This window comes from Lithobates pipiens, unplaced genomic scaffold, assembly GCF_037356315.1.
Source record: "Lithobates pipiens isolate NorthernLeopardFrog02 unplaced genomic scaffold, aLitPip1_a1.2 Scaffold_23, whole genome shotgun sequence".
NCBI lineage: Eukaryota > Metazoa > Chordata > Amphibia > Anura > Ranidae > Lithobates > Lithobates pipiens.
In genome coordinates, this window is record NW_027507785.1 from 265,833,027 (window position 1) to 265,860,542 (window position 27,516).

Genomic DNA, 27,516 nt, shown 5'->3' on the forward strand with positions numbered 1-27,516 from the left:
TCCTGTCAAGATTTTTGCTGAAATATATCCCATGGGATATTTAAACAAAAGTAGTATGTTCCAGTAGTGGTTCCTGCCATTTCAGGCCTCATTTCACTTTACAGTTTCTATTCTTCCTTTTTTAAAGATTCTGTTAATAGGCATTTTGATGCCCATTTAAAGGCAGGTCAAGCCCTGCAGCCTGCAATTGCTGCCATGTCTGTTTGCCAGACTTTTGCTGACTGGACAAGACAAATAGAGAGCATGAGCCTGACTTTGATGACCTTATGCTTAGAACAATTGCAGTTGATGCCCCCAGTCACCTGTTTTATGTTGTACTTTGCCTGTTGATTGTAAGATATTTCAGCTACAGTGCCCTAAAGTATGTATACCCATTGAATTTTTTTACATTTTCATCATGTTGCAAACAGAAAATGTAAATTTATTCTATTGGGATTTTTATGTGATGGACCAACACAAATGGCACATAAATGTGAAGTCAAAAGAACATGATAAATGGTTTTCCAAATGTTTTACAAATTAGGTGACTTCTGAAGGAAATTGGTTCCGCTAGATTTTAGTTGGGGGTATCAGAGTAGAGGGGGGTGAATACAAATGCACGCCACACTTTTCACATATTTGTAAAAAAAAAATTGAAAACCATTTATAATTTTCCTTTCCCTTCACAATTATGTGCCACTTTGTGCTTGTCTATCTCATAAAATCCCAATAAAATACATTTACGTTTTTGTTTGTAACATGACATGGGCATCTGTCAGTCCTTTAAAGGACCAGTTCACAGATGCCCTCAAGGAGCTCCCTGCACAACAAGCTCAGGAGTTGGCTGAGCTACCTAAAGCATTATGTTTTGCCATAGATGCTATAAAGGATTCTATTCACCAGGCATCTCGCTTGGCACTTATACACATGCGGAGGACCCTTTGGTTAAAGAGTTGAGCAGCAGAAGCACCTTGTAAAAACCTTTTATCTAGTTTCCCTTTTAAGGGAGAACAACTATTTGGCGATAGTTTGAATATATTTATCCAAACTATTTCCAGCGGAAAGAGTACTCTTTTTGCCAGTCAAAAGAAAATATAAACGTCCTTCATTTTATACAGACTTTTTTTTCCCCCGCGCCAGGGGCATCCACCTCTAGGCTGGGGCGATGGCCTTTGCCGTCAGACTCTACGGGAAGATCCCAGGGTCAAGCCCAGGCACAAAGGAGGACCTGGGGCCGCAAGTCTGCAAAGCAAAATGCCAAAGCCTCGTCATGAAGAGGCATCTCCCCTCACCAAGGTGGGGGGGAAGACTTCTGAAGTACTCAGAAGTCTGGCAAGGGGAAATTCAGGACAGGTGGACTCTCTCCACTGTATCCCTAGGATACAAGCTAGAATTTTCGAGAGTGTCCACAGTCCCATTTTCTCAGATCAGATGTTCCCAGGGATCCAGGTAAAAGACAATCCCTTTTGCAAGCATTAGACCGATTAGTGGCTCAAGGGGTGATCATACAGATTCCCAAAAGAGAGCAAGGTTTGGGGTTTTACTCAAACCTATTTACGGTACCAAAACCAAATGGAGATACCAGACCAATTCTAGATCTACGGAATCCAAATCAGTTCCTGAGGATCCGCTCCTTTCACATGGAGTCAGTCGTTTCCATCCTGCAGGGGGGAGAACTTCTGGCATCCATCGACATCAGAGATGCATATCTGCATGTCCTTATATTTCCTCCTCACCAGAGATTTCTGCAGTTTGAAGTAGAACAGAAGCATTTTCAGTTTGTAGCCTTGCCCTTCGGGCTTGCTACAGCACCTTGGGTATTCACAAAGGTTCTAGCCCCACCTCTAGCCAGGTTAAGGGCACGGCATAACTGTCTTGGCTTACTTAGACGATATATTATTAGTAGACCGGTCAGTGGCTTGCTTAAAGCAAGGTGTAACTATTACAAGCAGTTACCTGGAAAGTTTGGGTTGGATTCTCAACCTAAAGAAGTCCTCCATAAAGCCATTGAAAAGGCTGGAGTATCAGAGTCTAATCATAGACACAGCCCGGAAGAGGGTGTTCTTGCCTCCCGCAAAGATCAGCTCCATACAGGAGCTAGTGAGAAGGATCAGGTCAAAGAAAAATCCTTCAATTCGCCTTTTGCATGAGGTTGTTGGGTAAGATCGTAGCTTAATTCGAAGAAGTTCTCTATGCCCAATTTCATTCGAGACTGTTTCAGAACCGTATCCTGTCTGCTTGGAACAACACTATTCAAGCTTTGGACTTGCCAATGCGGCTATCTCCAAGAGTGTCCCAAAGCCTCAGTTGGTGGTTACTATCCCGAAACTTGCTAAAGGGCAAATCCTTCAGACCAATTATCTGGAAAGTAGTGACGACAGATGCCAGCCTGTCAGGCTGGGGAGCAGTACTAGAAAAGATGACTGTCCAAGGGCGATGATCAAGGACCGAAAAAACCTTGCCAATCAACAGCCTAGAGATTCAGGCAGTGTTTCTGGCTCTAAAGACCTGCACCTCCAGGTTAAGGAATTGTCCTGTCAGGATCCAATCCAACAATGCCATGGCTGTGGCATATATCAATCACCAATGGGGCACCAGAAGTCTCTCAGCTCAGAGAGAGGTGAACCAGATTCTAACTTGGGCAGAAGAGAATGTCCCATGCCTTTCGGCAGTCTTCATTCCAGAAGTAGAGAATTGGCAGGCGGCCTAAGTCGCCAGCAGTTATTCCCGGGGGAATGGTCTCTTCACCCTGAAGTGTTTCAAGCTGTTTGCCAAAAATGGGGGACTCCGGATGTAGATCTTCTAGCGTCCAGATTCAATACAAAACTGGTCAACTTTGTGTCCAGGACAAGGGACTTACTAGCATACGGAACAGATGCGTTGGTGACCCCGAGGGATCAGTTCTCGCTGATCTATGCATTTCCCCTGATTCAGTTGCTGCCACGATGACTTTGCAGGATCAAGCTGCAAAGAAAGTTGGTAATACTGGTAGCACCAGCGTGGCCCAGAAGGTCATGGTACACAGAGATCGTAAAGTTGACAGTGGAGGGTCCATGGCTCCTCCCACTAAGGCCAGACCTGCTATCTCAGGGGCCGATATTCCATCCTACTTTACGAACGCTAAATTTAACGGCTTGGCTATTGAGACCCACATTTTGAAGAAACGTGGGATTTCCAGGTCAGTTATCTCTACTTTGATTAATGCTAGGAAGCAAGCTTCTATAGCTATATATTATAGAGTCTGGAAAACTTATGTTTCCTGGTGTGAATCCAAGGGTTGGCACCCTCGGAGATATGTCATAGGCAGAATTCTTGCCTTTCTACAGTTGGGCATATAGATGAAGTTGGCACTGAGTACTATTGAGGGCCAAGTCTCAGCCTTATCAATTTTATTTCAAAGACCACTTACTACGTGTTCTTTAGTCTGGGGTTTCATGCAAGGAGTACTGCGGATTAATCCGCCAGTTAAATCATGAAGTCCTTGGGAATTAACTTTTGGTTTTGTCTATGTTACAAAAACAGCCTTTTGAACCATTACAGCATATTCCTTTAGTCCTTTTGACAAGGAAGCTGGTATTTTTGGTTGCTATATCCTCAGCAAGGAAGGTGTCAGAATTGGCTGCTCTTTCTTGTAAAGAGCCATATTTAGTTATTCATGAGAACAGAGTGGTGTTACGCCCTCGTCCAGGCTTTTTGCCAAAAGTGGTTTTAGGCTTTCATCTGAATGAAGATCTTGCCCTGCCTTCTTTTTTCCCAAGACCATTTTCCACGGAAGAAAAATCACTACATTGTCTTGATGTAGTGAGAGCAGTGAAGCTCTATTTGAAGAAATCTGCTCAGATTCGTAAGACTGATGTCTTCTTTTTTAGGACCCTCTGGCAGAATAAATGACAGGCAGCGTCTAAATCCACGGTCGCTAAGTGGATTTGGCGAGTTATCATTCAAACTTATGGTTTAAAGGGAAAGATTCCCCCTTTTCAAGTTAAGGTGCACTCTACCAGAGCGGTTGGTGCTTCTTGGGCAGTGCGTCACCAGGCCTCCATGTCTCAAATCTGCAAGACCGCGACTTGGTCTTCAGTACATACATTTGCAAAATGTCAAGTGGATGTAAAATGGAATGAGGATATCGCCTTCAGGTGCAGTGTGCTGCAGGCAGCAGTATAGGTCCTGAGGTCTGGGGGTTACCCTACGGGTTGTCTCCCTCCCCTCAAGTAGCATTGCTATGGGACATCCCACCAAGTAATTACTTGAGGCTCTGTGTCCTATGATGTACGATAAAGAAAATGGGATTTTTAAAACAGCTTGCCTGTAAAATACTTTCTTGGAGTACATCATAGGACACAGAGCTCCCGCCCCTCTGTTTTATGGGGTGAGAGTATATTACTTATATTGCTTGGCTAAAAAAACTGAGTGCTCCTGGCAGGAGGAGGGGTTATATAGGGGAGTCAACCTCCTGTATTGGCTATACCGGTGTCAACACCTGAAGGTAGGCCCATAACCCACCAAGTAATTACTTGAGGCTCTGTGTCCTATGATGTACTCCAAGAAAAGGATTTTACAGGTAAGCGGTTTTAAAAAATAAAAAAATTAAAAAAATTGAGTATGCTTGGCTGTCATTATGGTGAACTTGTCATTTGAGACAAGTAAATTGCCCAAAGCAGCCTCTAAATTTATGCTTTTTCCTTTCATATATCCAGTAGGTTGAAGGAAAAAAAACTGACCTGATTTTCCCCCTATCTATACTTGTTGGGTGGATGAGGGAATCTTTCCCATTAACAATCTAGAACTGAGAGCCATCAATTTAAAGTGGTTGTAAACCTCAGGCATGAAATATGAACAAAGCATTTCCCTCTGTAGTGTGTACATGTCTCAATTAAAAGCACCAAGTGTCATTTCTGTCTGCTGCTTCATTCCTCAGCTAACAGCATGAATCACGTCAAGTTTTCATAACGCCAAGAAAAAAAAATTGTGACGGGAGGGATCTCCAGCAGATTGACAGTGTCAGCTCTGTTCCTGTGTGCTTTGTAAAGGGGTGTGTCTCTTCCCTCCAATTAGCTCTCAGAGCTCTCTTCACGGAGCTCTGCGGAGAGGAACATCTGCTCTCTGACCCCTTTTTTCTGTACTCTCCGACAAGCTTATACATTTAGCACTTTTGAATGAATATTATGAAGAGACAACTGCAGATGGACGGATACAACTTCTGTAGGAGGATTTGTTTCATACATGTGATGGTTTACAACCACTTTAACTCTACATTATTGGACCCAGACCCTTTTGCAAGGGCCTCCAGTTAGGGTGCAATCAGACAATGCCACAGACGTGGCCTAAATAAACAATCAGTTGGGTAACCCAGGTCATGCTGGCCTTATAGAAACCAATTTGGATTATATACCATGGAGAGGTTTAATCAGATGATGCTTGAGGGTGGTATTCGTATAACAGCCTTGGGATCTATCTGCTGCCCACTGTACTCTAAAAACCTCCTTACCCTGAGCTCATTAGATGTCCCCTTGCCTGGGAAACCTCACATGTATCGTTGCCTTCCTGGTGGCCATTACATTTTTCTGAGCTGACACCTCTTATTTGCCAAAATGGATACTTTAAACAAGGACCTTCATTTTTTAAACTTGGTCTTGCTGCTTGTGTTCAAAAGTATCTGCAGACCAACTCCATGACGTTTTTACCACCTGTAGACATACCACATGGTACAATACTGAAAAATAAAAGCGCAAATTAGGATTCTTAGTAATACTTGGGGGCGGCCTGCATTTAGAAGTGTAAATCCACATCACTCTTTGCTTGTTGAGATAATCGCGAAGAAAAAAAGCAAGGTAAAGAAAAGTGTGTGTGTGTGTGTGTGTGTGTGTGTGTGTAAGTGTGCATTAGGGGCTGCCCTAGCAAGCATTTCTTTTATTTATTTTTTCCTCCCAGTGTCCAATTGCCTGAAAGCAGCCTGCACATAACCCTGGGTATATGAAACTTTTGCCTTGTACCTGTACCCAGGATGCAGAGTTTTAAATGCATTTAAAAATCTTTTTTTGTGCTTTTGTGTGTGTGTTTGTTTTTTTTTTTTTTGTTTCTTTTTGTAAGCGTTCAAATTGTTTCGAGGCAAGTCGCAGTGACTTTGATAAAGGCTCCTGCACTACTTTTTAGCAATTCCGCTACAAGTTGCATACTGTTAAATGAAGTCACAAGCCTCAATAAAATGGGAGGTCCAAATCTCACAGATTTTGGTGTGAACCGGGGCTTAAGGAAAATGTGTGCTTTCTTTCTAATCCATTGAGGCACTGGAACTTTTTAATGTTCAGGTTATACTGCCACCTATAGGAGAATTGAAGACCAGCATAAAATAACCCCTTGAACTATTCCTCAAGTTTTTGCTAATGTTGTAAGAGAATGAACATCTTGTCTGCAGCTTTCACTGTTTTTTTTTTTTTTTTTTTTCCCTTCAACTCTTTGGTACATCCCTGCTGGAGGTGGTCGTCTCTTCAATTTGCAGTGTGATTGCCGTTAGCCAGGCTTTTGGAGTACTGTCAGCACCCCGCTGGACTGGACTTTGCAGGGATAGCCTGAAAGAGACTTTTGGGCACTGGATTTGACATACTTTCCAGACTCCATTCTAGTAAAAGTTAGCTGTGGAGTGCTTTCTAGGCCTTGGGCTACTGACCTAGCCTCAGTGCTTGGTGAAATGGCCATTCAGGCCTAGGTTCAGGAGCTACCTCAATTACTTGGGTTTGCTACAGAAAGGGTTAATGTTGTCATAATTTGCTGAGTGGAGTGATGTACATGCTTGCTCCGCTCTTTCTCCCCTCTGCTGCTCTTGCTTACAAAGAGCACTCCTCTACTACCAGCTATTTGGGTGTTCATTAATACCTGAAGCCATGCCTCAGTATTCTTAGTCCGTTACACCTTAATGCCACCCAGTCTCAACAAGTCTGATTATAGATATGTCGGGTGTGAGACTAACAGTACTGCATTAACGTGTGCCCCTAGCTCACATTCTTTTAATTACTTTGAGGTGGCTTGTATTTTACCATCTATGGTGCCAACATCTGATGTCTGGAATCTTGCTGTGTGCTCCATCCTCAATTCTCTTTGGCTCTCTGGTATGGCTTGACCATCTCCCCTTTCAGCTGAGCGTTTTAACAATGAACATGCAAGACGTTATGGATTGATTTGCTTCTGATCAGAGGCCACAGGCACACTCCTGAATCCTCTTGCAGTTTCTAGATGTGATTTTCCTGCTGGCTTAGTAGCTTCTGAGTCATCCGATCTGCAAGGACTTTGATTCTAAATCACTTTAGTCCTTGACTGATGAGCTTACCCCTGAGGAATTGCAGTCTTCTACTGTTACTCTCTATATGAGGAGATAATTTGGCTCTTAATGATGCAGTGCACACCACACTGAAACTAGACAACAATCCTGTTGCTTCTACCATTGCTATTTCCAGTCCTGGGTTGTTTAAAGTTGAATTTCATGTTTACTATGGCTTCAGTTTGGTCCAAGCTGGCCCTGCCCCTTGTCAGCGCAAATTATTGTCGGCTGGTTCAGTCTCAACTGATGGCCTATAAAAAGGTGTCTCAATTACCAAGGTGTCACACAAACATCTCATGATGGGTAAAAGCAAAAAGATCTCTCAAGACCTTTGCAACCTGATTGTTGCAAAACCTACTTCTGGCATTGTTTACAGAAGGATTTCTAAACATCTGGATGTTCCAGTGAGAGCATTGTTGGCCCCATAATCCGAAAGTGGAAAGGACATATTTTCACCATAAACTGGCCACGACCAGGTGCTTCTCCGAAAATTTCTGACAGAGGAGTAAAAAATATCAGAAGAGTTGTCCAAGGGCAGTTTGAGAGCTTCAGAGATACTGGGAATTAACAGGTACAATTGTTCCAAAGAAAACCAATAAGTAAATGCACTCAACCGCCTGTATGCATGCTCATCATTCAAGTCTCCATTGCTGAAGAAAAAGAATGTTGAAGCTTGTTTAAAGTTTGCTGCACAACATTTAGACAAGCCTGTGAAATCCTGGGTGAATATAGTCTAGTCAGATGAGACCAAAATTTAACTATTTGAATACCATAATACACACCATGTTTGGATGTTAAATGGCACTGCACATCATGGTGTGGGGCTGTTTTTCAGCATATGGTACAGGCAAAACTCATATCATTGAAGGAAGGACGAATGGAAAAAATTCATCCTTCACATAGATTGCATGAGTTACTGACATGTAGTCAACATTTCATGTCAAAAGCACCTTTAGAAATATATTTACCTAGAAAAATGATGATGTGTTCAATACTTAAATTACCCCCTGTGATATATATTGCATATGGAATTGTGATTGTGTATACCTACAAAAAAGTTTAAGATGTGAATTCTTTCATTTTACAATGGTGTATTTTTTATTTTGGGCAAGTATTTATTTTTATTTGATTCCATGCCCCCAGGTATGCTAATTTATATATTCTATTCCCAAATATACCTTTGGCCAGATCTTTTTCTCTGTTGGTGCCATAGCAGACTCTATGGCCGCTGTCCAGCTCTTCCTGATCCAGGTTAATTGGGAATGTCTGTACTGTTGACTTTAAATCCAAGTCATGGGTAATCCCTAGTGGGACTGATGAAAGGGGAAACTTGCGTCTCTCTGTGCCAGCATCTCAGCATTCCCGGTGTGTGACATCAAAGGGCATTCCAGTGATTGTCCATGCTCCAGATTGACCCAGGTAGATGTGGTATGCTGTTTGAATAAGACTCCGGCAGGCGCTCTGTGGGCATCGTCGGGAGATTCTTTGCCATCAGTTACTTGCTTTACAGCATGGCTGTTGAAGCCCAGGTTCTGCAGTAGAGTGTAGTTCTTACAATGCTCATAGCTAGGAAGTCTAATTTTTTTTCCAGGCCCATTATGGGACATGGAAAGCAAGACCCATTATGGTTGCAAGGGTCAGATTTCTATTCTGTTCCAGATACTGTTGGGTATCTCACACTTTTTTTTTATTTTATTTTTTATATTAATTGAAATTCCATACAACCTATGGGGGCTCAGGACTTCTTTCTTGCTTAAAGTAACTGTTTGTTTTGTTTTTGTTTGCCAAAGGTTGATCTATTGGTTGGAATGGATGGATGCGGTTAGAGCTGTGTCCATAAACCATAACTTCTTTCAGGAAGACGGGTTCCCTTTTTATTACCCTAGATGGATCTTGTTAGGCTTCATCACTGGCGCATGCACTCTGAAGAAACAGCCCATAGGTGCCATTGCTTCCAAGCCTGTGACATGAATGGCAGCTCCTGCGCACATGTCATCGCGGCTCTGGCCAATCACAGCGCTGAACCCTGCAAACCCAGAAGAAACTAGGGGTAAAATGTCAGCCGTCTGGTGTGCAGGGACCGCTACAACAGCTTCGTTCTGAGGTAAGTATTTGAAAATGAGCTAATATGCGATGCATACTTGCTCCTTATGCCAAGTCTCTGAGCTGTACTATGTTCACTATTGTGGGTTCGGCTGGTCCTGGCCATTGCCCTGGTGTCTCAAATGCTGACAGAGTTGACGAAGATGTTGCGTCGTGACCTGGAGGGTGATCAGTTTACTCCTGCCTTCACTGAATTGGCAGACCAGCTAGTCCAGGCACTGGAGTTTGTCTGCGATGCCTCTATGGATGCAGTTCGTTGCTGTCTATTTCAGTGTTAGTGCTTCGGCGGCTGTTGGACTGCATACCAGGCCTCTAAAAAAAAAAAAAAGCCCTAGCTGATCTGCCTTTTCAAGGCGAACATTTGGGGCCACTCTGGATGATATCATTAAGAGTGTGACAGGGTGGAAGAGTACTTTTTTCTTCCACAGTCAGTCAATAAAGGCTCAGTCTTTCAGGCCCCCCTCGGAAGGTTCTAAACGACCCTGGTAGGGCAAACTGAGAGCGGGGTTCTCCAGACCCCCAGATAAGGCTCCTTCGGCCTGAAGGGGCACCCTCACCCGCAGTCCAGGTGGGGAAACGTCTTCGCTTGTGGGTCCACAAGGTGATTGTCTGGTTACAAGATAGAGTTCCAGTCTTGTCTCCCCCCCCCCCCCCCAAGCAGATTTTTTCCGTCCAATATGTGTCTGTCTCTGGACCGCTTGTTAGCCCTCCAGGGTGTGGTGCATGGCCTTTTGCTTCAAGGGGATATTGTTCCAGTGCTGGAACGTTTTCCAGGGTTTTTATTCAAACCTGTTTACGATCCCCAAAAAAAGAGGGTATTGTACTGCCGATTCTGGACCTCAAGGCCCTGAAGCGCTTTGTGCAGGTGCAGAAGTTCAAAATAGAGTCCATTCTCTGTTGTGGCATCTCTTCATCAGGGGGACTTTCTTGCCACCATCGACATCAAGGATGCCTACCTGCACATTCCGATATGTGCACAACACCAGGGGTTCCTCCGCTTTGCTGTGGGAGAGGAACATCAGTTCACTGCGTTACACCTTTGGTCTCACCTCCGCTCCTGCTGTGCCAGCGGGTTGTTGCTGTTATAGGCTGCCTGGACAACCTGCTGCTGTGAGCAGAGTCCCCAGCGACTGAGAGGCAACGTGGAGATCGCTATTCAGACTCTGGCAGATTTTGGGTGGCTGATAAATTACCAAGTCTGTGCTGATTCCAGTTCAGAAATTGCTTTATCTGGGTCGGACTCTGGATTCCGCTCTGGCCAGAGTGTTCCTGGCACAGGACAAACTCCAGAAGTTACAGGCGGCAACCCACTTACTGCTGTCCAGCAGGTGGGTCTCCCTGCATACTTGCATGCGGGTGCTAGGCCTGATGGTGTCTACATTCGAGGCGGTCCTGTTTTCTCCGTTCCATATGAGACCCCTGCAAAAGGAGATCTTGATAAAATGGGAAAAATGTCCATGATCTCTGGACAGTCAGATTCGGCTGAGCCAAGGAACCAAAGGGTCCCTGATCTGATGGCTTTGTTCCCCGGCTCTTCGGCAGGGGAAAGCCTTTCTCCCTCTGTACTGGACAGTGGTCACCACCGATGCCAGTCTGTCCGGGTGGGGAGGAGTCCTGGACCTGAGCTCAACTCAGGGTCGCTGGATGATTCCAGGCTACCTATCAACATCTTGGAACTCCAGGCGATCAGACTCTGTCTGGATCATTGGACGGATCGACTTCGGGGGGCTCCCGATACTGGTCCAGTCAGACAGTGCCACTGCAGTGGCCTATGTCAACCACCAGGGAGGAACAAGGAATGTGTTAGCGGGCCTGGAAGTAGCAGGCATTCTCCGGTGTGCTGAGCGTTTTCATCCCAGCCATCTCCGCCATCCACATTTCAACAGATATGTCTGTTGGGGCTCTCCAGAGGTAGGTCTGATGGCATCCCGGGTCAACAGGAAGGTGCAGAGGTTTGGGGCCAGGTCTCGGAACCCTCTGGCGGATGCCTCAGACGCTCTAGTGGCTCCGTGAGGCCAGTATCTCCTGATCTACGCCTTTCCTCCTGTCAAGCTTCTGCCTTGATTGTTGAGCAGGATCAAGGTTAAAGGAATTCTGGTCATTCTTGTGGCCCCAGCCTGGCCTCATTGGTCCCGGTATGCTGACCTGGTGCGTCTGGTTGCAGATGCCCCCTGGCAGCGGGCTCTCAGGCAGTATCTTCTATCCCAAGGGCCGAGCTTCCACCCTGCTTTAGTCGCTGGCTTTAATGGCCTGGCTGTTAAAAGCCAGGTGTTGAAGGCTAGAGGCTTGCCTGCGTCTGTGATTCCAACACTACTCAAAGATAGGAAGTCTACCTCCAGGAAGGTATATTATTGGACGTGGAAAGCGTACATTTCATGGCGTGAGTCAGTGGGCTTTCACCCATGTTCCTTTTTGGTGGCTCGGATTTTGACTTTTCTTCAGTGAGGCATTGAAAAGAATTTGGCCTTGAGTACCATCAAGGGCCGGGTGTCGGCTTTGGCGGTTTTTCTTTTAACACCCCCCCAGCTTCACATTCCCTGGTACGTACCATCGTTCAGGGGGTGCGACATGTGGTTCCACTGGTGCAATCTTCCTTGCCACCGTGGGACTTTGAATCTGGTGCTTTCGATTCTACAGAAGCCTCCTTTTGCAAATATTAGAGAAATTCCCCTGCTCACTCTGTCACAGAAGGTGGCCTTCTTGGTGACTATCACCTCTGCTCGTAGGGTGTCGGAATTAGCGCTATCCTGTCGCACTCCCTACCTGGTGATTCATAAGAACAAGGTGGTTCTTCCTCCCTGTCCTTCGTTCCTTCCAAAAGTTCTTTCTGATTTGCCATTTAAATTAAGACATTGTATTGCCTTCCCTATATCCCAGGCCACAACATCCCAGGGAATTTGCCTTGCACACCTTGGATGTGATTCAGACGATCAGGGTGTATTTTGGCAGCCACTGAGTCCTTTCGGATGTCAGAGTCCCTGTTCATCATCGCTGACGGGCCAAAGAAGGGGCTGTCTGCTTCCTCCAGGACAATTTCTAGATGGATCAGACTGATGGTGACTCAGGCCTATTCTGTCGGGTTCCTCCCTTCTCGTTGAAGGCACACCCTACTCGGGTGTTGAGTGCCTCCTGGGCCTTCAGTCTTAGGGCGTCAGTGACGCAAGTGTGCAAGGCGGCCACCTGGTCGTCAGTGCACACTTTCACAAAATTTTTAGAAAGTGGATGTGCTGGCATCTGCGGATGCATCTTTTGGTCGCAAGGTTCTGCAGGCTACGGTCTAGAGGGGTTTTTCTCTTATGAAGGGATTTTCTTGCTTTCCAGGTTGGGCTTCAGTTTTCGTTGAGCTCTAGACTGTCTCTCCCTCTCCGTGTCTCCCTCTCCGTGTCTCCCTCGCCGTGTCTCCCTCGCCGTGTCTCCCTCGCCGTGTCTCCCTCGCCGTGTCTCCCTCGCCGTGTCTCCCTCGCCGTGTCTCCCTCTCCCCTGTGTGTTTTTTATTTTATTTTTTATTTTTTGGCTGCCCCTCCCCTAATGTTTTGCACTGCTTTGGGACATTCCTTTGGTTCTGAATAAGGAAACTCTGTCTCTCAATGAACGAATGAGAAAATAGGATTTTTGACTTGCCGTAAAATCCATTTCTCTAAGTTCATTGCCAGATACAGCACCCACCCCTCTGAAGTTTTTAATGCTTCTGACACTGCTTGTGACAAAACTGAAGGCCTATAGCAGAGAGGGGGGTGTATATCGCCTAGGACTGCCCATGGGTGTAGCCAAGTCCTTCTTCTTTTTTTTTTTTTTTTTTTTTTTTTTTCTGCCTAGTGTCCTCACTGTAGGGGGCAATATAACCCTATGGTTCTGAATAAGGAAGCGCCGTGTCAATGAACTCAAATGGATTTTATGTTAAGTCAAAAATCCTATTTTTCAATCGCTTTAACCGCTTCAGCCCCGGAAGATTTTACCCCCTTCCTGACGAGCGCGTTTTGCAATTCAGGCACTGCGTCTCTTTAACTGACAATTGCGTGGTCGTGCGACATGGCTCTCGAACAAAATGGACATCCTTTTTTTTTTTTTTTTTTTTTTTTTTTTTTTTTTGTTCCCCACAAATAGAGCTTTCCTTTGGTGGTATTTGTTCACCCCTGTGGTTTTTATTTTTTATGCTATAAATAAAGTGCGACAATTTTGAAAAAAATGCATTATTTATTGCATTTTTTTTTCCTCCATTTAGGCCGATACATATTCTGCTACATATTTTTGGTAAAAAAAAAAATCGCAATAAGTGTTTGGTTTGTGCAAAAGTTATAGCGTTTCCAAAATGGGGGATAGTTTTATGGCATTTTTCTAAATACATTTTTTATTTTTTTACTAGCCGTTGCGGCGATCAGCTATTTATTTATTTATTTTTTATCGTGACTGCGACATTATGGCGGACATTTTTTGACACATTTTTGGGACCATTGTCATTTATACAGCAATCAGTTCTATACAAATGCACTGATTCCTGTGTAAATGACACTGGCAGTAAAGGGGTTAACCACTAGGGGGCAGGGTAAGGGTTGAGTGTGTCCTGGGGAGTGTTTCTAACGGTGGGGGGCGTGGCTATGTGTGACACGTCACTGATCTCTGCTCCCGATTACAGGGAGCAGAGATCAGTGACGCTGTCACTAGGCAGAACGAGGAGATGCTTGTTTACATTAGCGTCTCTCTCCGTTCTTCCTCCCCGTGAGACGATTTTGGATATCCCCCCCCCCTGTGATAGAGTCCGCGGGACCCGTATTCCAACTCACGGATGTCCCGGCGGTGCGCATACGATGGCACGGCGGCAAATTTGAAGGGATGTACAGGTATGCCTATTTGCCCAGCCATGCCATTCTGCTGACATGCGCCGGTCAGGAACAGGTTAAAGAGTAACTGCACCGGTCATTTTTTTTAATAGGAAAGCAGAGGGACTGTCAGGAACACCAGGGATTTCACACAAAGGAAGCAATACAAAAAGAACAGGAGACTTTCTCATACAACTACACAGTACAGCAGGCACTTATCAGGAATGAAATGTTGGGGTAACAAATGCTTTATAAATGCTAATAAAACTGCAGTTGTGATTAAACATATAGATATTTTTCCTCTTTTACACATTTGTTTATTACATTCTTCAGAATCTGTTTTCATGACCTGTCAGTGCTTTGATTATTTTAGTTTCTCTCTTATCAAGCTTTAATCCTAACAAATGTGACTTTGATCTGACAGCTTTATTCCAAATATCATCGCTTGTGCAGATTAAAAAGTCTGTTCTCATTTGGTTGTGTGTTATTCTAAACTGTTTTAGATCTACTCAAACAGAGAGAGGAAATGAGGAAATGTTTTTAAGTTGAATAAATAAGTTGTGGGGTTGTTTTTTTCCCCTCTGAGTCCTTGCATATATTCTAGGTTCAAATCTTGGAAAATCTCCTCACTGCTTCATGCTTGTATACATGCAATCATTTTATAATGTAAGTACATATCTTCATCATCTCATTGTGATTTTCTTTGACCAGAGTCCAAGCCTGGTACAGCAGAGACGTGGACTTCACGTCAAGCTCTGCAGGACTTGTATCAGAAGATGCTGGTGACAGATCTTGAGTATGCACTGGACAAGAAGGTGGAACAAGACCTGTAAGTACTCTAGTCATTTTTTAGCAAGCCCACTTCTATAGCGCTATATAATTAAAGCAAATTTCTAATCTGTTTACATTCTAGTTTTTTTATGTTTTAGGTTCATTTGCAGTAGTCTTCCTCTCTGTAAATGGCAAAATGAACACAATCTGTTTTTTTTTTTTTTTTTTTTTTTTTTTATATGCTTTCAACAAGTTGATAAACTCCAGTGTTGCCTGCTTATAGGCTTTCACAATTGGAGCTACCATAATCTGGTACTTCCAGGGTTTTAGAAAAATAAATCAGAGATGCGTTTAGCATTTTGATTTGGATGAAGCGGCTCTTAATGCTACAGCAACTGCTGCTCAAAAAAAAAAAGGCTTTTAGGCTGGGATTTATATCTCCTGGAGGGAATTTCCCCAACTTCCTTGTTTAAAGTGAACATGTGCACTTGCCTTCTTTTTGCAGTCCCTTTACCCCATTTTATAGCCAGAACACTGAGAAATGTACTTCTGTCTGGAAGCTTACACAAGCATAAGGATCTTGCAGCAAACTGTATTTAACTAATCTTGTGGCTGGTTACTGTTTGCTCAGGCACCAAGGACTGCATCCTGGGAAAGAAAGGGTCACTTGCGCTTTCAGACTTAAAAAATGGGATGTGCAAATTATTGGTAAAGGGAAAAGAAAGTGTGCACAGAGGGGGTGGCCTGTTAGACAGAACTGTATCTTTGACTCAAATGGCCAAAATGCTGATTTGCTTTAAGTTTGTTGATTATTAAAGCAGTCAATCTGAATGGGCAAAAAGAAATTCAGTATACAGCATGTCTCTACTCTTCACCAAATTTATTTTTTTTCCTCCTCCACTGAACGTTTGACTGTGCTTAGGCTGTACCATAGCCAAACTGCACATGCGTCGTAGACAGCGGCGCGCAGGCGAAATGAGCGCGGCACCCGTCAACGGCGATATGCCTCGCGTGGCGGCCCCTGTCCGCTTGCGCGGGAGTGACGTCATCGCGGCTTCGCCGAATGACAGCGGCGGAGCAGCGAGACCCACCGAGAAGATGGATGCGCCGGACTACAGGGTACAGCGGTGACTTCGCTGGCTCCTGTGTCAGGTAAGTGACACATAATGGGCTACTATGCGATGCATAGTAGTCCATTATGCTTTACCTTTGCAGGGAATGAAAGAGGAAGTAAACTCATCAGGATTTACTTCCTCTTTAAACTCTTTGTACATTGTGCTGATGCATGAATCAGACATTCCTGGTGGAAAAAAAAAACGTAAGGACGAGCTGTATATCACTTGCATGTATTTGGGTATATTTGCTCATATTTACAAGCATGCTCACACGAGCATAAATAATCTTCTAGCTTTATTTTAATGAAGGAAGTGTGGCTAATAAGCGTGTTTGCGCACATTTTTGTTTGCACACCTGTGTGTACAGGCACACTGAAAACGATAGTCTGCATTTAATCACCTAAAAAAATAAAATAAAAAAATAAAAAAAAAATTGTGCAAGAGGCCTAAAATGACTAGCTTCCATTTATAAAGCACATAGGTGTGCTGTATGAAAGTGCATTATGATGGCAGTGCACAATAAAAATGAATGAGCGCAGAAAAAACACTAGGAGGAGAGACTTCATTATGAATAGGTTAGTTATGAAATGAAGAGCATGGTCCATGTAACCTAGTGGTGTGTAGTGGATAGCAGTTTTCTTGCTCCCATAAAATTAACCTCCTTACCTGCCTTTTTATCATTTGACTTTAAGCATCTATAACTCCAGAGGTTGCCAGTCACTAACCAGCCTTTATAAACCTTCCTGTAATCTCAAATTAAATTTACAGACACTTTAAAGAGAATTGATGGTTGTATGAACATATGGCTTAGTCATTATACATAGGATGCTTCTAAGCATGTAGATAATAAGTGTTCTTATAAGAAAGCACAGGCTGATCTATGAATCTATGGATGTTATGGAAGCACCCTGTATTAAATGTTTGCTAAATAAAAATGATATAAAATTACCAAAAAGGGGAAAAAACGCTATACCCAAATCAAAAATGGCATTCAACACACTTGTAAATAAAATTGGGCAGCACCATGACAGCTGGAAGTTATTTATTTATTTTCTGTGGGATTACATGACAGGAAGCCAGCTGTGTTTCTGAATCATCTGTCTCCTCCCTAAATAGCATTTTCGTTTCATTTATTTTCTAAAGATCTTCTATAGCTCATACCCCTAAATGTGCAGGTGTGAACCTAGTTGGTTGTGGGCAACATATAATAGTAAACCTAAAAAGTAATGGTTTCATACCTTATGGTACCTGGGGGGGGGGGGGTTCCTCTGCTAGTCTCTGGAGCCACGTGGGCTTCAACTTATTACCCCCCCCCCCCCCCCCCCCCTTGTCACACTGTCAGTTGAAGCTCTGGCATTTGATTGCTGAATGTCAACTTTTGTTGAGGGAAAAAAAAACGATTCCCCACTGGGTAATCTGTGTACGTTGCAGGGCTTTTAACAAACTTTCTTGCAAATTCCTACCTTTTTGTTATTCTGAGGAAATAGCTGTTTGTGTCCATGTGAGTGAATCTCTATGGGAGGGATTTTATAATTTATCAATCAGCTGCTGCAACTGCACGGCTCTTAGGAAAGTGGCAGGATCTGTATCCTTTTAGGCCTCATGCACACATGATGTTTAAAAAACGCCAGCGCAGTTACCAGGAAAAGCAGCATTAAAAACACGATGTTAGCTACGTTTTTGAATAGCGTTTATGGACTTTTCTTTCATGGTTTTTTGGCTTTTTTTTTTTTTTCAGTTAAAACACTACCTATAAATTTAAAAAATGCCAAACGTGGCTAAACGCTTGTTTCAGCGTTTAGCAGCGTGTTTTGGCATTTTGCGTTTTTACAGCTCAACAGCCTCTGCTCCTGGATGTTCTTCTGCCCCTAAACGCCTCTGGAAGTTTGTATGCATGGACACATAGGCTAATATGGAGGGGCGTTTAGAGGCAGTAAAAAAAAAAAAAAAAAACGCCCCTAACAGCAGCTGTAAAAACATCCTGTGTGCATGAGGTCTAAGACGTGATTTCCCTTTGGAAAGATCTCGCCAAAAATGACATTTGTTGCAGGGAATGCCAAAAATCTGACTTGTATCTTGTGCAGATTTCTGGGAAAATCAGTGAGCCAATTACACAAGCAGGACATTTTTAATTTCTGTGTACAGAACGCCTCCAGGTAGCCATATTGCATTTTACAGAAACATACAGTGGGACACAAATGGCAAAGAAAACTGTCAAGGGTTAGAATTCTATTTTACTGTAAGCAAAATTAAAAAATAAAGTTTTGTCTTTAGTTTTACTTTTATAAATTTACCAAATGAAGGCTAATAGCTTCTTTAGGGTGTTCGAAATTGGAGCGCTGTGGTGATACTTCGTTTGGAGGGATCGAGATTTGTGTATCCATATAATTAAATAGCTTCTTTATTTTATTTTTTTTGTGATTGTCACAGATTGGTTGTTTGTAATGGCTCCTCCTCCCAGTGTTATATATATTTAGATATTTGTAAAAATCTGAGAGCTACTCCAGCCCAGACACATGATCAGATCCCACAGCCAGCTTCATTGTAGTGGAGGGACAGCTGACAATGGATGCCCCATAGTAAGTCTGTGGGTGACGTCACCGCCCAGGCTCTGCACTTATTTTCGCTGCTCTCTCCTCTCCCCTGAAGGAGAAATCGTGTGACGAGTGCCCTTAGATTAGGTAGGTATACACGTTTTTCCTTTACGGGGTATTTAGGATAGTTTAGACTGGGGTTGGGAGTAGATTTAAGCTTGGCTAGCCTTTGACCAGACTTTAAGCAAATCAGAAATGATAGCTACTTACATTTCAAACGAGTTTTAGTATGCCAAAGTATCATAACACAAGTGATCTATATATGTGTACATTTTTAACCTACCTACCCTTTCAATAATATCTTCAGCCCAGCATGTAAAGATTTAATTTGACCGTGATTACATTTTTTTTTTTCATTTTTATATTGCACAATAATAAAAAAATGTTTTACAGTAGATCATTGTGTCTAATAAAACGCTTCACAACTGCATAGGATAAAGGGTGTTTGCAATTCTCAAGCAGTGAGTCTGGCTTTTTTTTTTGTGGCCTGCTATCCAGACTTACTGAGTGAGGTGTGGTTATCTTAATCATATAGTACAGGCTCAAGTGACCTATTCACACCCCATGGGTTATAGGCTCATACCTTCAGTTGATGGACACTGGCAAGCTTTTAAGGACAACCCCATGGGGCACCTCCTTTTTATAATGCCACCTCACTCCTGAGAGTCCTCAGTTTTTTTTCTAGTGCAGGGGTCTTCAAACTAGAGGTCGACCGATATATCGGCCGATATTTGCAGTTTTTTAATTAATCAGCATCGGCCGATTGAGCTGATAAAAAGGCCGATTTAGAACAGGACTTGGAAATTACTTCTGTAATAGAAGTCAGTGCAAGTTGCCTGAGTTGTCATAGAAACGTCTTTCCTCCTCTCTGGGCAGGCTGCCAAGAAAAGAACAAAAAGATACAATGTTTACGTTTACACTTGAATGAATGAAATCATCTCTGTGTGTAGAAGTTCTCAGTTTAACCATTTAAAGACTAAATCTTTTCTGACACTTGTTGCTTACAAGTAAAAGTCCTGTATTTTCTGCCAGAAAATCACTTAGACCCCCCAAAAAGTATATATATTTTTTTAGCAGAGATCCTAGGGAATAAAATAGCGGTTGTTGCAACATTTTATGTCACACGGCATTTGTGCAGAGGTCTTTCAAATGCATTTTTTTGGGGGGGGGAAAAAAAATACACGAAATGATTTAAAAAAAAAAAAAAAAACTAAAACGGTAAAGTTAGTCCCTTTTTTTTTTTTTTTTTTTTTTTTTTTTTTTCTCGTCCAAAAGTTTTGAGTACTTGTTTTTATTTTATAGGCTGCTTGCACACTGGAGCGGGCAGATGTTGATGGTAAAATGTTGCTAGTTTTAGCAGTGCTTTACCATAATTTTAGCGGTGCTATTCGGCTGCTAGTGGGGCGCATATAATCCTAGCTAGCGGCCGAAGAAGAGGTTAAATGCGCCCGAAAAGCACCGCTGCTAAATCCCATTGCTTGCGCTTGGGCAGTGGTGCCCATTAATATCAATGGGCAGGAGTGGTGGAGAAGCGTGCTGCTTGCATCGCCTCAGTGTGAAAGCACTCTGTCTTTCACATAGACTGCAGGGGAGCCGTTTTGCAGGCACTTTACATGCGCTATTTTTAGCCCAAAAGCGCCTAAAAAAAATGCCCCAGTGGGAAAGGTGTCTGTTAGGTTTTATGAGATGAAGGGGGATAAAAAATAAAAATAAAAAAAAATCAGCCTAACATATCGGCCCAAAAAAATCGGCATCATATATCGGCCATCGGCCGCCATGATTTCTGAATATCTGCATCGGCCAGCGAAAAACCCATATCGGTCGACCTCTACTTCAAACTATGGCCCCCCAGTTGTTCAGGAACCACAATTTTCATTATGCCTAGTCATGTCTGTGACTGTCAGAGTTTTACAATGCCTCATGGGATGTGTAGTTCTGCAACAGCTGGAGGGCCATACTTTGAGGATCCCTGTTCTAGTGTCTGTAGGTAGAAAACTGTCACTAGTTTATTATTTTTATTTTATTTTCCAATCAACCTACACTGTTTTCTAATGCTTACACTGAAGCAGTATATCCAGATCGGTGCAACCTTGGTAAAACCTTGGGAGCCACCGTGCTCTGTGAGGACGGCTTGTAACGTTTAATTTGGGCACTGGATCATGCTTGGGCCGCTCAGCTTGGCACTTGGAGCAATGTGTTGAATTAGTCGTAGGGTGCTATACAGGTCCAAGGCAGCCGTCCATCACTATAGAACCCAGCCCCTGAAGAAATCCTTTGGCGGTGGTGGAGACTTAGCTCCTTGCACAGATAGAAAGTGCTTCAAGGGCTGGGACAGTGATAATAATGGGGGATTTTAACTACCCAGAAATTGACTGGAGTAATGGCACTGCTGTGGCAGTTAAAGGGCAAACATTTATAAACCTATTACTAGACTATTTTATGGGCCAGTTTGAGGCCCTAACTAGGAATGATGCTCTGTTGGACCTGCAGAACCATGCAGAGCTTATTACCAATTTTTTATTTTAATTTTTTTAACAATGTGATTTTTATGCACAATTACAAGACTAATTTACGATTAGGTGAGTTACAGAATGTTTGGTGCGAGAATATGCGGCCATTATTATTACCATTTGTAGAAGTGAAAAGGTGGTAACCATTGGGATGCTGGGGTTTCAGCCTGTGTCTAATTGTGAATATTCAACGGTGTAACAGAACACCGGCCAGGATGACCACATTTTTTTGTGAAAAAAATGTCTGTAGATTCTCTAGCTATGGCTACTGTTTTTTATTACCAATGTTCATATAAAAGAACATCTTGGTAGCAGTGACCATAACATGATTTAATTTAGGCTTTATTCACATCTAGGCATTTTTGGGCGTTTTCCTGCTCTAAGCCACAGCTCTAAAAATGCCCACCAAGACAAATCGCATCCATTTCAATGGCCCCTGTTCACATCTGAGCGTTCTGTCGCCTAAAGCAAAACATCCGTCGCTCAAAGTACTTGAGAGCTTCTTTTTTGGCAGATTACAGGCGTTTTACTGCTTTTACATTTGTGATTTGTCAACTTCAAACCGCCTGTACAAAAATGCCTAAAACAACTGCTGAAAAATAGCAACGCTTAGATGTGAATGGAGGCTTAGTGTAAGCAACAAGCTCATACTGGAAATTAGAAATTCTGTACACTTAACTTTAAGAGAGCACATTTTCCAAGGATGAGGGCTGCTCTCCAAGACTTGGACTGGGAGGGAATATTGGCGTTGAGGAACAGAAATTGGAATTCTTCAAAAAGTCTTTGAGCACACTGCAAAGTATATTCCCATGGGCAAGAAGCTTAAAAGGCTAAAAAAAATAAAACCTATATGGCTCACGCCCAAAGTAAAAAAAAAAAAAAAGCTATAAAATGGGAAAAGAGCTTTTAAAAAAATATAAAAATGAAGGCACATTTTTATTGTTTAAATGTTACAAAGAATATAACAGATTATGTTAAAAGGAAATCAAGGATGCAAAACGAATGACAGATTGCAAAAGATAGGACAAACCCCCCCCCCCCCCCCCCCCCAAAAAAAATCGAATCTTTAGGTCTGAGCATGTAGACCCTTTGCAAAATAATCTGGAGTGGGTGACTGGGAACAAAGAAAAGGTAAATTTATTAAATACTTTCTTCAGCTCTGTTTACAAAGGAGCATAGGGAAGCTCCTGTGCATAATGGGGATAATATTAACACCTCCCCAAATGATCCACAATGGCTCAAAATTGGTATGGTCCAGAAATAGAATAAAGGTGAATGAAGCAACCTGGACCAGATGGCATCCACCCACAGATCTTAAAAGAATTGAGCTGTGTCGTTCCAAAGCCATTGTTTCAAATTTTTAGGGACTCTTTAATGACCGGAATAGTACCACCTGATTGGTGTAAGGCCGATATGGTGCCTATATTTAAAATGGTATCAAAGTCTTTACCAAGTAATTATAGATCTGTTGGTGTAACTTCTATAGTCGGGAAGATACTGGAGATACTTTAATAAAAGACCACATAGATGTATTCTTGCTAGGAAAAAAATATTGTAAGCAACAGACCGCATGGATTCATGAAAGGCAGACGTTGTCAAACCTGACTTCTTTTTATGAAGAGGTATGTAAAACCTTGGACAGAGGGTTGGCTGTGGATGTGGTATACTTTGATTTTGCAAAAGCGTTTGACACAGTTCCCCACACACTGCTAATGTGCGCTCGGCTTGGAGGGGCACCACAGCTCGTGAAAGTGACCGGGGGAGGACTCTTCGGAGGAGGGCCAACAAGTGGCATCCTGAAAAGTGCCTGGTTGCTGAGTTGGGAAGGACATTGACGAATCCACGTTTTTTCAGTACTACCAAGGAAAACGGAACGTTCCAGGTACTGAGGAAAAAGGTTCCTGTTCACCCTGTTATAACTTGTTCACGTTCAGAGAATTTTACAAGTTCTGAATCAACGTGCTGATTGCCATGATCTCTGGCTAGAGATCTGTTCAGCTTTGAAGGGCCTTTACATTCAACATGGTGAGACCGCAAACGGAACAAAATAGATCCGCGCGCACACAAAAAAAATGACCTTTAATTAAAAAAATGGGGAATTGGTTACACCATATGGCCATATAGTGCTAAGCCCACTACTGCGTCAAAGTACCCCATTATCAGTGGGTCCTACAGTAGTCCTAGAATGAAAGATCTTGCATCTCAACCATGGGAGACAAACTCCTCTTTGTGGGAATACAGGACATGGGTCCCTACTGTTTCTCCTTATTGCTTGCTACAAAACTGGATTCCCACAGCATGGGCTCAGTCAATTGTGGGTGCACTTGGGCTATTCCCAGCAAAATGTTTGCCAGTGTCAAAACATCTGAAGGTGGTGCCATATAAGCCACAGTCTGACTTGTTGTCATGCCTTCTTTACTGTACTACAAGATACAGAATTTACTGGCAAATCAAAATTTATGGATAGGAAATTTAAAAACTCTGGACAGCCACACTCCGGATTGAATAAAAAGTGAATTATGCCTTTATTTTTCATAGCTATGAGTAAGCGCTAATTTTAGCGTGAAACGCGTCAGTATTTTTTGTTCTATTTTTCTCCTTTGTTGCTTTGATTTGTGTGATGTGAAGTTTCACTTGAAAAAATAAAGGCATAATTCACTTTTTATTCAATCCGGAGTGCGGCTGTCCAGAGTTTTTCCATTTCCTATCCATTTGGTTTATGCAATCAGCCTGCACCTGGGACTCCCATTGTCTGGAGAACAAGCAGTCTTTCGGGTGGATTGGCCTGGAGCGGTGTTTTTTTTTTTCTTTTTCTTTTCTTTTCTTTTCTTTTCTTTTCTAAATCAAAATTTATGGCATGTAAATGGTACAAGTGTTCAGTCTGTGGTGTTCTTCAAGGTATAAAAGGCTATGTGAATGATATATTTTTTTTTATTATTATTATTACTAAGGTGCAAGAATTATTATCAAGGGAGCAAGAATATTACAGCAAGGTCTGATGGTTCCCATGAGTTAATACAATTGACCCATTTGCCACAAATGTTGTTAAACTTGTTGGGGTAACCTTTTGCCATAAGTTTTGTCATAAGTTATCCTATAAAGAAGCAAAACCTTGTTACCTAGCCACTTCTGAGCAGTGATATCTAAGGACTCGCAAATGTTTAGCGTTCATTTGTGTAATATTTTGTTGATTTGAGATACACTACAGCGCACAATTTTGTATCGTTAATTTTTTTTTTTTTCTGGTTTATTGCAAATCTGCAACTCTCTTCTGCCCACAGTTGGAATCATGCCTTCAAAAATCAGATCACAACACTGCAAGGACAGGCCAAAAACCGAGCTAACCCAAACCGTAGCGAAGTGCAGGCCAATCTTTCACTGTTCCTGGAGGCAGCTAGTGGATTTTATACACAGGTAAGCTGTAAACTCTGCATTTAGATTACCCCTTTTTACCCTTGTAAATTATATGTATGTCTTACTTAAACATTCTCTTCTCTTAAAGCTTTTGCAGGAGTTATGCACTGTGTTTAATGTGGATTTGCCATGCCGTGTCAAGTCCTCCCAGCTAGGGATTATCAGCAATAAGCAGATGCACTGTGGGACGGTGGTGAAGCCTCAGTCCAGTTCTTGTGCTTATATTTGCCAGCACTGCCTGGTACACCTTGGAGACATTGGTAAGACTTTCAGGAAATGGGTCATAAGTGGGTATTTTTAGAAACTCCGAATTGCCATCCAAATTCATTTTTTCCATAAGTAATATTTATTCTTAATTTTTTATTTTTTTATGATGTTTTCCTCCCACTTTGTGGTACGTCATCTTGTTCTAGCCTATTGGTTAGTCCAGGTTTTACAAATATACTGTGCTGATCGTCCATGGCACCAAACACGTGTATGTGTATCTACCTAAAATTTGCCAGCAGTTCATATTGCAGCTCACTGTTTCATCAGCTCAGTTTGCATGCAGAACAGTTTGTATCTTTTTGCTGTTTCTGGCTTATCTTAAATCACATTCCTACTGGGGCAATTTTTTTTAATCTGCATTGTTGCTAAAAATTACTATATTTTCTGAAAGCAGAGGCCCTTGAGAATGTCGGCATCATAAAAGTGATTGGGCAAATCTAGAGCTGCTCAGTTCACTTTTGTTGGAAAACTCTTTGCCAGTTCTTAATGCCGACATCAAGCTCAGCCTCAGCAGCTGTGAGCTTGATTTAAGCACTTATCTGCCATGCAGTTTTTATAAATTCACCTTGGTAGACAAGTGGATAAAGATGGATTTGCTTTGGGAAGCTATATAAACTGACCTTGCTCATCGTTTGTTCTGAAAATGCTAACCCAATAGTTTCAAACCCTTAGGTTATTGAGAACTGTCATAAGTATGCAGATGTGCCATTCAGATTTCAGTCCTCACTTTCTGCACGTTTATCCCGGCTTAGTGACCCAAACTATTGAAGTCAGGCTTTTGCTGTAATATTGTTCTTCAATCCATAGCAGTCCATCACAGTACCTCTCTTTGACCACAAAATGTTCTTAATCTGCTGGGTTGAATGATACCCAGCGTTGCTCATGCCAGAAGACTAAGGAAAGATTGTAAGTGCAAGAAGATCATGGTTCTGCCCCCTGAGCATGGGCACCCTTTTTCTCTGTGTATTGACACAAAGTGGCACTTACAGTTGTGCTCGTAAGTTTACATACCCTGGCAGAATTTGATTTCTTGGCCATTTTTCAGAGAATATGAATAGCACAAAAACATTTTTCACTTGTGGTTGTTTGGCTGAAGCCATTTATTATCAATCAACTGTGTTTACTCTTTTTAAATCATAATGACAACAGAAACTACCCAAATGACCCTGATCAAACGTTTACATGATTTTGGCCGGATAGCATGCACACAAGTTAACAGGGGTTTGTGAATGGCTATTAAAGGTAACCATCCTCACCTGTGATCTGTTTGCTTGTAATTAGTGTGTGTATAAAAGGTCCAGGTGTTTCTGGGCTCCTGACAGACCCTTGCATCTTTCATCCAGTGCTGCACTGACTTTTCTGGATTCTGAGTCATGGGGAAAGCAAAAGAGTTGTCAAAGGATCTGCGGGAAAAGATAGTTGAACTGTATAAAACAGGAAAGGGATATAAAAGATTTCCAATGAATTGAGAATGCCAATCAACCGTGTTCAAACGTTAATCAAGAAGTGGAAATTGAGGGGTTCTGTTGAAATCAAGCCACACTTAGGTAGACTAAAATTTCAGCCACAGCTGCCAGGAAAATTGTTTGGGATGCAAAGAAAAACCCAATAACTTCAGATGAAATACAGGACTTTCTGAAAACTTGGTGTGGCTGTTTCAAGATGCACAGTAAGAAGGGACTTGAAGAAAGATGGGCTGAAGGGTCAAGTCACCAGAAGAAAGCCATTACTACACAAATGCCACAAAGTATTCTGCTTACAATACTCTAAACAGCACAGAGACAAGCCCCAACCTTCTGGCACAGTCATTTGACGTGATGAGACCAATATTTAGCTTTTTGGCCACAGCCATAAACTCTGCATTTGGAGAGGAGTCAACAAGGCCTATGATGAAAGATACACCATTCCTACTGTGTAACACAGAGGTAGAGCACTGATGTTTTGGGGATGTGTGAGCTACAAAGGCACAGGAAATTTGGTCAAGACGAATGCAGTATGTTATCAAAAAATAGTGGAGGAACATTTGCATTCATCAGCCAGGAAGCTGCGCTTGGGATGTACTTGGACATTCCAACATGACAATGATCCACAACACAAGGCCAAGTCAACCTGTAATTGGCTACAGCAGAATAACGGAGGCTTTTTGCCAAAAGGAATGGGCAGCTTTAGCACCTGAGAAGATAAAGCGCCTCATCCACAAATACCACACAAGACTACAAGCTGCCATTGATGTTAAAGGGGGCATTAATAATGGTATTAATAACTGCGGTATGTAAACTTTTGATCAGGGTCATTTGGGTAGTTTCTGTTGTCATTATGATTTAAAGGGTAAAAACTGTTGATTGATAAATGGCTTCAGCTAAACGCTAACCATGAGTGAAAAAAGGTTTTGTGTTTTATCATTCATATTCTCTGAAAAATGGCCAAGAGATCATAAATTCTGCCAGGGTATGTAAACTTATGAGCACAACTGTATGTCATATCTGCTGCGCTCTTCATCATCCAAGATGGCCCACCACCAGGTGAAGACAGACAAGGGCACAACATTCATGTAACTATTCAGAAAAAAAACTTTTGGGAAAGCGACGCTAGCCTGGAGCTCAAAGCTGGGCTTTAAAGGTACTGTTTTTA

General features: G+C 42.5%; 1 protein-coding gene across 5 annotated transcripts in view; it reads left to right on the forward strand.

Annotated features, from left to right (window-relative positions):
* Positions 1–27,516, forward strand: part of SMG7 (SMG7 nonsense mediated mRNA decay factor) — a 115,515-nt gene that overhangs the window by 47,326 nt on the left and 40,673 nt on the right. For all 5 annotated transcript variants that reach the window (XM_077453132.1, XM_077453133.1, XM_077453134.1 and 2 more), the window contains exons 3-5: positions 14,926–15,043; positions 24,486–24,618; positions 24,707–24,878. In XM_077453132.1, the coding sequence (XP_077309258.1) occupies positions 14,926–15,043; positions 24,486–24,618; positions 24,707–24,878 (423 nt within the window). The remainder of the gene's footprint in view (positions 1–14,925; positions 15,044–24,485; positions 24,619–24,706; positions 24,879–27,516) is intronic.